Raw genomic sequence first — 12,146 nt, 5'->3', positions numbered from 1 at the left:
TGAAAATTATTTTCCAACAGAAAGGTTCTTTCAAATGATACAAAAATCGTCTTCCACGATTCTGTTTATCGTGCACCTTTATTTCTATTCTAGGGTGAACGATTGCTTACTCAGGATAAATGATGTAGATCTTACCAACAAGGACAGGAAGCATGTCATTAAAGCTGTACTGAATGGTGGAGGGGTAATTAATATCATAGTTCGAAGAAGAAAGTCTCTGGGAGGCAGGGCGATAACTCCAGTTCATATCAACCTTGTGGGTCACAAAGGTAATTTTAAATTCTAACATCTGTATCCAACTCAATTTCCAATTCCAGAAGACTCTAATTCACGTCAGTTGCTAATTAACTGCTCATCCAGATAGCTGATCTAACTGTAATTGGAATAAATGCAAATGAAATTTATGACAAATTACTTGAAACTATTATTTTGTTCAACCCCCATGATGCATCTCCACTGCTGTGTAATGTCCAATGGGTTATTCATGTTATTTACTTTTATAATAAGGTCATATTTGTCATTGACCTTGAGGCATGTTAAATAGTCAGAAATTAGTAATGAGGAAAACCAAAGGTATGTTCATTTATAGCCACAGTTCTAAGAGAAATAAATATGATGAATCTAGGAATTGTAAACTTCTGCATTGAGGATGCACCGTATAAGTGAGACCTAAGGGTTTTAGTCCATTAGCTTGTTGTACAGGGACATGTTTAGCCTGCATGTCTCAGTACTTAGGTTCTATTATGATATAATCCTACCATATTATAGAATCTTTAAACATCTAATAGCACACAATTAATGTTCCAACTACACTTCCAACAAGCTAAACCTTATGGCAAAATTATAGGTGCTAATCCTTTTCAGGACCATGATTCTTGACAATCTGGTGTTAAAATCTTTAGTAACTGTTCTGTTTACATTTCTATTTTTTACTTGCAGCGTTGTCCTGTTTGAAGTTTTTGGACTGAAAAGTTGGGAAGTGCTGTTGGAAAAATACTGAATCAGTATACCTAGATCTTTAGATTCACAACCTGCAGTCCTGGGAAATTAATGAGAACATTGAGTTTTATTTTACAAGGCCCATAAGTCAACATAGCATCTGCCTAATGACCTATGAAGATAAATAGAGTTCAGTGGCCTCTTGTATACAGGAAAATTAGTTTACTTGTCAACCATATTTGACAGTATTTAAAGTACAAATGTTGATGTTTGTAGGGTAAGTAGCCTCTGCTGTACCCATTTTGTGTTTCTATCTTTTGCAGACATTGGAATCAGCTTGGAGACTGGAGTGTATGTAGCTACTATTGTTCCTGGCAGTTCTGCTGCAAGGGAAGGATCCTTAACGGTGGGAGACAGACTGATTACAGTTAGTGATCTGAATTTACAACTAAACTACATGGCAAATCTTCCCCCTGGCAAAGCAACTTGTTAGCGTGCAACATACTGTACCAATCAGTGTCCCCCATGTCCCAAAGTTTCCGATTTCTTAAGCACTACTGTAGAAGGTAGCAAGTGAAGCTAGTCACCCTTTAAATTAGGTTAAGGCATACAAAGATGCTTGCAGCAACAGGTAATTATCGTGTAAGTAACATGAAACATTTGCATTAGTCAAAGGTTTGTGTGAACATTTCTCATACTCGGGATTTTGTCAATGTAGGATGATTATTGATGAGCACTGTAGGGGACACAATAGTAAGACCAGTTTTAGAATAGATGTTTTAGAAAAGGCATTAGCAGAAATGACTTTGAGTGATTGAAATGCAAAGAAAGATCTGATAGGAACACCACCTGCAAAATCTGCTCCATCCACTCACCATGCTGATTGGAAACTACATCACCATTCCTTCAGTGTCACAAGGTCAAACTCCTGGAACACTGTCCCTAACAACACAGTAGGGGGTTCCTATGCCAAATGGACTGCAGTGTTTCAAGAAGGCAGGTCACCATCAAAGGCAGCTCACCTCGAAGACACCTGTGCATGGGCCATAAATGCTGGCCTAACCAGTAATGCCCACATGCCATGAATTAATTAAAAACACAGCTAACATAGCTTTATTGTAAAAAAAAATGCTAAAAGGAGACTTAATACAATGTGGATGTTGTAGAGGTAAGCAGATTAATTATAAAGAAAAAAAAAGCAGAACCTATTAACTTAATTTTTATGAAACAGCGAAAGTTACACTTGAACTCTTAGAGTTAGTATTGATGTACTTGATTGTTAATTAGTCTTTCTCTTTCACAGATAAATGGTATTGCACTAGAAAACAAGTCACTGACAGAATGTGAAGCTTTGTTGCGAAATTGCAGGGATTCTGTCAGTCTTTCACTGATGAAGGTATGGTTGAGAGAAACATAGAGAAAAGGAGCAGTAATAAGCCATTCAGACCTTGGAGTCTACTTCTCTCTTCAATGTGATCACTTGATAATCCAACTCAGTACCCTTTTCTCTCTTTCTTCCCATACCCTTTGATCCCTTTAGCCCTAAGAACTATATATGACTCCTTGAAAACGTTGAATCTATTGTAAGTTGCAAGTGATTTCAGCAAGAAATATGCAGTCCTGCAGTATTTCAATCTAAACATTGTTTCTTCCAAATAAAAATGTGTGCAGCTATCTAGCTCTGATTTTAACATTGACTGTAATGGGCAGCAATGCTTCATTTAAAGTTGTTTCCCATAAAGTTGTTGCATTCAAGATCCCAAATTTTAACAATTCAACCACAACTTTACATGAGACCTTCCTGGATTCGGTTCAGTCACTTGTGTAGCATGCTTCTGCAGAAATAACTATCAAACCAGCTCAATGTTGCTAAAAGAATTGGTTAATGATGTTTTAAATCTCAAGTGTTCTAAGAATGCAATAGAAATGACTCTTTATAAAATGTAGTATGCTTTTTTTTAAAAACAAGATGACCACCTGAATCTCTAAATTCAGTCTATAAAATTGAAAGTCTAGGAACGAGCTTGCATCTGTAACCGCCTGAATAAGCCCCTCTTTTTCAGCGAGTAAAGATGCAGTGCACCTCAGCCTCTGAACAAAGTACAATTTTTGACAGCCATAATGGATATGTGGGTATACCTAACCAGCCATGGACAGCCAGTGTTAAAGAGGGTGGCTGACCACCACCTTATTAAGGACAATTACATATGAGCAATAAATGCTGACATATCCAATGACACCCACATCCCATGAACAGATTTCCTAAAAAGGGTTCTTTACAGCGTAGATCTGCACAGAAAATGAAATCAGGAAAAAGGTCAATTAGAGCTATTACACTTAGAAGTAGTTCTGCCATTCAATGAGATCATGGCTGATCTGTTGATCCTCAACTCAACCATTCTGCCTTAACGCAATTGCCTTCAATTCCCTTACTGATTAAAATGTAATAACCCAGACTCAACAGCCTTCTTTGGTGTAGAATTCCACAGTTTCTCTACTCTCTGAGAAATTCATCCTCATCGCTGCCTTAGATAGGTGATCCCTTACTCTGAGATTATGCCCCATGGTTCCAGACAGTCCATGAGGGGGAAACAACCTCTCCACACCTGTCCTGTTGAACCCTCTAAGGATGTTCGATGTTTCAATATTATCTCCTCTCATTTTTATAAGCTCAAATGAGTGCAAGCCCAACCTACTCAACCTCTTATGATAAGAGAATCCCTCCATACCAAGGATCAACCGAGTGAACCTTCTCTACTTCTAGTTTTGGAATGCTGTTATTACCTTGTACTGAGGAAACTTAAGCAAATTTATCTCCTCTGCCAAAGTGCCCATTTAGCACATCAGTTGTTTGTAATTAGATGCAGAAAGACACAATGGGAGGCATCTAATTCCATAACCCAAGCATCTTAGTTGTCTGCTCCAATAACCATTACGTTCTCCCTTCTTCCATTTTAGTATAAGGTGATCTATTCACAAGACTAGATCACAAGATTACACCTTCAGTTTAATAGTTTTCCAGAGAAAACAATAGAGAATCCTGATCTCTTATCTATTTGTTATATTACCTTTGGGAATAGACCATCCATTTAGGATTTAATACAGCGATTATTTAATCCATTTTCAGGAATGTTATGATCCCGGACCAGATCACCAATTTTATGTTGCAGTCTGGCCAAAGACCAGTATATTTTTTAAAATAGGCAAAATGAGAGATCCCAAGTACTTACTAAGAGAATAAATATACAAGATTTCTCGACATTGAATAAAACAAAATAAAGTTTACTCTACAAACTTGAACAGTAATGCAAATTAGAATAGCAATATAATTTACAATGTATGTACAATTTGTACTCTCAAGAATCAGAATTAACACAATATGAGTAATAGACAAACAATAGTCAAATGCCATACATAGTAAATCAAACAGCAAATGTGGTCAAGACAGATCCAAATGAATGTGATGATGATGGGCGGCACGGGTTCAATTCCCGCCTCAGGACTGTGTGGAGTTTGCACATTCTCCCCGTGTCTGCGTGGGTTTCCGCCGGGTGCTCCGGTTTCCTCCCACACTCCAAAGATGTGCAGGTTAGGTGAATTGGCCATGCTAAATTGCCCGTAGTGTTAGGTAAGGGGTAGATGTAGATGTAGATGTAGGGGTATGGGTGGGTTACGCTTCGGCGGGGCGGTGTGGACTTGTTGGGCCGAAGGGCCTGTTTCCACACTGTAAGTAATCTAATCTAAAGTAATCTAATCTAATGAATTTATCAGCAATCTCCCAAGCATTAATGACTATGTAAGTCTCTAAATCGCATTGAAACTTCTGTCATCTCTGCAAGAGACTCTGCAGTTCTCCTCTTTTGAGTTTTGGAATTGTCTCAAAAGTGGCTCTGTCATGGACTTGCTCAGCACATCTGGTAGTTCGCACACCTTTCCTAGAACTGTGCTTCACTGCCTATTCACAGGCCCAATTCCAGCTAGTCTGCAACAGCTGGCTTCACCGATCTAGTACAACTCCAAACTCCACTCGTTCTCACCTGCATCAAGCACACATTTCTTTTGGGCTTTCTTTATCCCCACTCTGAGCTGCAATGAGCTATTAATGGCTCGGAGGCTTCTTCCGAGCCCCACAGTTACCAGAGCTTTTCCTGAGCCCGAACTCCAAACAGTTAGCTTCGCCTACTAGCTCCTAGAAGGTCTCTACGTTGGAATGGACCTTTATTGTCTTAACCTAAACACCAGGCCAGCAGCCTAAAAGCATAGAATGTTAGCTTCACTGCCTCCAACTTACTGTTGAAGAATGACTGTTTGGTAACCCTCAACTTTTCTGAGTGACGTATTGAAAACATCGCAAGAGGCTCTGCCCTTGTTCCTAGGCAAAGTTGAATGTAATAATCACTGTAACACCACATTCCCTCAATATTATCATTTTCCAACTAACTTTCTCCTCACAGCTTCAAAGAGAAAACAGCCTGAACAAAAGGATTTCATCATAGTAGAAGTATCCAGCAATAGGCTTCTTTACCTTTCTAAGCAATTGACATCTCTTAGATTTCTGCAGTTAACTGAGCACGATTAACTAACTATACACTATACTAATGGGGAGTAGTCCAAATAAGAATTTAGGAGGGAAGGGACATCGGTGTCGGAACTGTGACACCAACAAAAAAACCATGGGTTTGTTAAAATTTAATCCAGACGTACTAGGCATTATATTCCAGTTTATGAGAGATGTCAGGCTGGTAAGGTAATGGAATTCTGAAACACTGATTCAAAAAAATTACTGTGTTGAGTTAGATATAGTATGTAAGCACGAGTGGCGCTTTGGCAAATCAGTGCTGGTGTTACAGCAGCTCTGGCACTCTCCCCATCCTGAATCTGCACACTTGAAAATGCTTCCAGATGTGCAGAAAATGTAAAACATCGAAGAAAGATATTGTACCTGTCTTTAAAGATTGTCTTTGTTCTTTGAATATGCCTTGCACGCATCATGATACCACCCTGAAAAATGTATGACATTAGAGCAATAGTTTTAGTTCTGCTTTAATTCAAAGTGAATAGCAATCACCATGTAGCTTCATGCAGTATGACATGAGGAAACACCACATATTTGTTCCGTTTGTGGTTTCCCAAGAAACTGCACTGTTAAACTGTACTTTTGCAGCGTGTGAAGAACTCGTTTGAAAATATGGTTGATAATCTATCTATTTAAAGTACAAAACAGAAACTGCTGGAAAAGCTCTGGAGAGAAATCAGAGTTAATGTTTCAAGTCCAGTGACAGATCCACAGCGCGTACCTTCCAGGTGAAGCAACTCTTTACCTGCACTTCACTCAATCTAGTCTCCTTTATTCACTGCTCACAATGTGGTTCCCTCTACATTGTGGAAATGAAGCTCAGACTGGGTGACTCTTTGCAGAGTACCTATGTTCTATCTGCAAAAACACACCACTCTGTTTCGTGGCCAACATCTCTGTGTCAGGCTTGCTGCAGTGCTCCAAGGAAGCTCAGCACAAGCTAAAAGAATAGCACTCTGTTTTCCATTTCGGAACTCTGCAGCCTTCTGGATTTAATATTGACTTCAGCAATTTTAGAGCATGAGACCATGTCCTTAGTAGGCCCCCAAACACCAGGTTTTTGTCATCGCATAGGCAGCTACCCCACACAACTCAATGTCAGCTACTAACAGCCCCCATTAGCAACTAACCATTCTACATACTGACCTTTAACTACTCTCTTGTTTGTCCATCTGTTTTTCTCTCTCTTTGGGCTCTGTCTCCACCTATCATTTACTCTCCCTCCACCCCATCTTCTGCATAAATATCAACCTTTTCCTAGCTCCCATCAGTTCTGAAGAAAAGACCCAAAACATTAACTCTGATTTCTCTCCATCGGTGCTGCCAGACCTGTTGAGTTTTTCCAGTAATTTATGTTTTTGATTTTATTTCTGATTTCCAGCATCTGCGGTTTTTTCAATTTCCATCATAATTTGTTAGGTGGACAGACTTTGCAGACATATACAGACAAATTGTATGGAAATACATTAAATTGTCCAAAATTAAGCTGAATTCGTCATCAAAATTAAAGGAACTGATTGTAATTCTGATAACTGCTTAGTTGAAATTCCTTCAATTTGAATTTTGTACTTGAATAACATTATTTCAAACTACCATCCCCACTATTCATTCCACACACACTATGGAAGTTAACAAACAATTCACAATTAAACATTTTAAATTGTTATAGAAATCAATTGCAGAGACTCAATTTGCAATTATTAAGTACAACTATTTTGGACAGATGCAGTTTCCAGTGAAAGTTTTGCAGATTGATCAAGTGCAATTACCTTTATCCTGCATACATGGTTTTAATACCTGTGCAAATTCAACCATTTGTTCTTCTGGTCCACAGTATCTAAATATGTTTATACGTGTATTTGGAGATGAACTTTCAAACTGTTTTGGACGGATACTACAAAGCTAACATTTATCATGTTAAATGCATAGCTCTATCCCAACTCCGCCTCCCTTTTCAGCCCCACTTCCTCCCCTTACATTCCACCTACTGATCCTTCCTTCTAGCTACCAACTGGATTCATCCCTCCCATCGACCAACCAGGTCGTACCCAATTCCTGTGTCTACCTTTCACTACCTCACTATTCTGCTACTCCTCCCACCCCACTACCCACCCCTCTTCATCTGTAGCTCTCCCTATCCCCACATCTAGTCCTGAAGGAGAGTTAATACCCAAAAAATTGACTTCTCCACCTCTTGGCGCTATCTGACTTGCTGTGTTGTTCCAGCTGCCAGATTGTCCATTCATGCCATCTCCTTCAACACAACTACTGCTATTCAGAGAAAATTGTTAAATATTGCTTTTTTAATTCCCTGTATCTGTAATTCCTTTGATTATGTTGGGAAATATCAGTGATATTGTCCACCATTTACAGTGGATATATCATGTTAACACTCACGGACGCAAAATATGCACTGGGAATCTGTATGAAAAATTAAGAAATAGTAAAATTTCATTCTTGATATATTACCATTTGTTAGGCCATCTATCCCTAGCAAGGTTTGTAAAGTTTGCAATTGATATGATAAGCCTCTTGCTGCACTAGATTTTTACTCTAATTACACAAAAATCTGATGCAGTCTTCGTAACTGTTGAGTCAATATTTTTGAGCACAAGCTGCAAAAGACAGGTCCTAGTTGAGTAGCCTTGTGAATTACTTAAAGTGTGTACTTTTCTTCTGTCTCTGAAGGTGGTTCCTCAGAGTTCCTCTTGGAGTGGACAGAATATACTTGAAACACTAAAGGAATCTGAGAAATCTGGAAACTGTAGGATTCATGAATCGGAAGTACAGGTTCCTAATACCCGAAACTTGAAACATAACAGTTCAACACAGACTGACATTTTCACTACAGACTCGAGCTTACTTGACAGCAAAAATGATAGAGCCAATCATGAAGGTGGCACTTATTGTGAACATAAGCAATTTTCAAGCTGTCCTTTGCAATCTAATACACATAGGACAGCTGATCATACTTGCCACAATTTTTCAGACCACAAACCTGGCCCTTTCAGCCCAGAGCTATTTCCTGATCAAGGTTATGGGATTGGAGAACATGATAAAAGACGCTTCACGTTTGACCCAACAGTTACGGATTGTGTGGTGGTGGAGACAGATGCAGAAAATGGGCATAATTCTAAACACAGTGGTGGCACCTGGCCAAAAACAATGGTGGATGTTTCACCTTCTGAACCTGGAAAACTCTCCATATTCAAACTGCCAAAACAAAGGAAGCCTATCTTCGATCCAGATACCTTCAAAAGGCCACAAACTCCCCCAAAGATGGATTATCTCTCTCCAACACAAAAGCAGACGCATTCTTTTCAGTCATCAAAGAGTGAATCTGGTTCAACACCTCCAACACCACCCAAAAGGAGTGATTCATTCAAATTTAAACACAAACAACAAGCTAGCTCTACTTCAGACTCTACAATAAATACTGGGTCACCTCCAACCAGCCCCACAGGGCCTAAATCCCCTGTGTCCCTTGGAATAAAACAAGAGACAACATATGAAGTTCATGATATGAAGGCTGGCCACTATCAGCCTGCTCAGTACTTAGAGGGAACTGCTTTAGTACCTTCAAGGACTTCTGAGAAATCAGAAGGTAACCAGAGAGTTGAGGAGGAACCTGTGAACAGACGGCGACCAAAATCTGCTCCTGTTTTAAGACCAAGCAAACTTGCTCCCTTGATTATCTCTGGACCGTCCCCTCAGGTAAGCAATGACATTTGATTTGTGAATGACAAATTTTTGTCATTGTTTTAAGATCATCATGTGTGGTAGTAATTTTATTGACGTGTAGGTTCAAGATATGATATTTACAACTATAATTTTAAAGCTGTCCTCAGGCAATTCCTGTGGGAAGATGCTTGATAATTGATGTCCAGAGATCAATCAGAGACTAAGATCTACAGTTATGACTTGGAGTGATATTTCTATAGATTGGCAGCTGCTTGTAAATCTCAAGCTTCAACCATTCGAGAGAAGCCTGATTGTCATGCTTTGAAATAAAACATGACTGACTGGTGTGATGAGGATGTGGATTGGTGCAAAGTCTTATCCAACATATTACTGGTGGACATGCACCAGATATGAGGCTTTTAACTCTTGCGTATGTGTATAATTGACATAGTAAAGGTGAGTTAATGGTGAGAGTCCTTTGAAGTTGGTGATGATTATAGTTAAACCATGACTCTCCCTTAAACAGCTGCAGAACTAAAAACACTTCTTGGGAGTCTACTGTGTATTGGTTGTCCATAAAAATCCTAGCACTGACTATTGTCTGCTTCTTCATGAGAGTTAAGAAGAGTGGAGTCGTCATCAATGTGATGAAATTTACCAAATCATGAAATATAATTGAGTTCCATGCAGGTAATATATTACTGTTATTGCTAGGGGAAAGAGAGTTAACAAAACTAAGTAAGTAATCTTAATCAGTTGATATATGTTACTAATTAAAATTCACATGAGAAAATATAGAATCAATGGATAAAGACAAAGGAACCTCATCCAGATTTGGCCTACTAATTGCATTGGACATCCTATTAATGGAAGGGCAGTTTTTGTCAGGCAGAATTTTGAGAGCATTTATTATCTATAGGATAATTCCTGTAATAGACTGACCCTTGATTATGAAGTTATCTCACTGATCAGCCAGGATCTCAGTAATCGCATGGCTAATTGGCCCAGTTTCGCATCAGAGAAAAGGCGTAGTTTACAATCTGTGTTGAGAAATAATGCATTCTGGACATCTATCTGGACAACTCTTGAATTGATTTTCCCAACCAGAGCCAGGTGCTCTGTTTGGCTTAATTTAGTCAGAAAAAATACAGAAGCAACTGGAGGACATGGAATCAGAATTGAAGTAATCAAATGGTGTATGGATAATTCCAATCTGATGTTGTGTGGCAAACACAAAAAGGGTCTCAACAACAGTGCCTTGTTAGGTCATTTTGAAACTTAGCCCAGTCGGCGTGGAAACCAGTCAAAATAATGAAGCTTACATCTTTCTGATCATTACAAATACATTGCTACCAGGAAAATTTTGAATTTAGTGTTGTAAGAGAACATTAAAAAAATAGTGGGCTAATCATCTGACCAGGATGTAAAATAATACATCTCTCTTGCTAAATTTCTCCCCCAGTCACCTTTCCTTAGGGTGCTGATTCCTTGCTGGTGTCCAGTTCTATCAATGCTGTTTATCCTTGGTACTTAAGTGAGACTTGGAGCAACGTGTTTGAACATGTGTTTTAACAGTAGGAACCATCGCAGCAAAACATTGTCCTAAGCAATATACTAAAACGTCCCATTTTATGGCGCAAAAACAACTAAACGGAGAAGTAGACTGAAAATTAAACTTTGATCTGCTGAAATGCATAGAATTCCTGCAATATTGAAGCAGGCCATTTGGCCCATCGAGTTAACATTGACCCTCTGAAGAGCATCCCAACCAGACACTATCCCTGTAACCCCACACTCCTCATGGCTAACCCATCTAGCCTGCACACGCCTAGGCACTATAGGCAATGTAGCATGGCCAATCCACCTAATCTGCACATCTTTTGACTGTGTAAGGAAACCAGAACACCCGGAGGAAACCCACACACTGGGAATGTGCAAACTCCATGTTGTCAGTTTCTGAGTGTGAAATTGAACCTAGGTCCCTGGTGTTGTGAGGCTGCAGCGCTAACTACTGAACCACTGTGCCACCCGGCCAAGTTGTGGCAGAAGATTTGGTGAACCCCATAAAGCTTTCTGGCCATAGACATTTTTCCAGCTGAGCACCCAAGTTTTGCTCTTTGTAGAGTGTATAGTTAACCACTGCATTATGGGCAATGATGTTTCAGGATACAGAATTAAACTCGCTGCAGTTGACTTGACCTGTTTACAAAGTTTGTCTTGTGCTGACATCAGCAAATGAGCACCATGTGTTGCAATGAAGTATTTAAGGATTTACCATTTGCAATAAAAGAAAATCGAATATGTGTTGAATTTAGTAAATGTATTTGTGCAAAGTGAGCATCTCAGGCTGAAAATATTCCCAACGGTAATTCATTCGTGTCCAGTCATCCATGGAACAATTTCTGCACTCAAAAGTATGCTACAAGCTGGCATATTGATAACCTATTTCTGAAGCAAACCTCTTTTACAAGATAAATAGCCCACCTGGAATAGCAACCCCATCTCCTAGGAAAAGGCATCTTGATTTCAAGTGTATTTGTCTACGTTTTGAGACAGTACCTGCTTTCACATGTGCAAGCAGTGTCGTAGAGTTCTACAGCACGGAGACAGGCTCTTTGGCTCAAACTGGTCTGTGCCAACCAAAATGCCATCAACACGAACCCCATTTTCCTGCACTTGGCCCATATCCTTCTAAATCTTTCTTATCCATGTGTTTGTCCAAATACATTTCAAATGTTGAATGTATTTTAAAATTTTCAAATTATCTTGTTAACATGTAATTTATTCTTAAATCATAGTGTGGGCTTTTTTTTTCCAGCAAGTTCTCGGAAATGTCCTTAGTCAGAAGTAGACTTCTGGTAAACTGGAAAATGCAATGCAGCCAGAGAGCTTGTTTTCAGAGCCACCATTACATGCAGCACAAGAACTTGAGCAAAATCGTTGACATTTG

The 12,146-nt window shown here is 39.2% G+C and overlaps 1 protein-coding gene across 17 annotated transcripts in view; it reads left to right on the top strand.

The window, feature by feature from the left end:
• LOC140484688 (disks large homolog 5-like) overlaps positions 1–12,146 on the top strand; it is a 218,127-nt gene that overhangs the window by 154,588 nt on the left and 51,393 nt on the right. For all 17 annotated transcript variants that reach the window (XM_072583361.1, XM_072583358.1, XM_072583357.1 and 14 more), the window contains 4 exons: positions 94–269; positions 1,263–1,366; positions 2,243–2,335; positions 8,204–9,229. In XM_072583361.1, the coding sequence (XP_072439462.1) occupies positions 94–269; positions 1,263–1,366; positions 2,243–2,335; positions 8,204–9,229 (1,399 nt within the window). The remainder of the gene's footprint in view (positions 1–93; positions 270–1,262; positions 1,367–2,242; positions 2,336–8,203; positions 9,230–12,146) is intronic.

This window comes from Chiloscyllium punctatum, chromosome 13 (genome assembly GCF_047496795.1).
Source record: "Chiloscyllium punctatum isolate Juve2018m chromosome 13, sChiPun1.3, whole genome shotgun sequence".
Classification (NCBI taxonomy): domain Eukaryota; kingdom Metazoa; phylum Chordata; class Chondrichthyes; order Orectolobiformes; family Hemiscylliidae; genus Chiloscyllium; species Chiloscyllium punctatum.
This window is presented reverse-complemented; position numbering and strand designations above follow the sequence as displayed.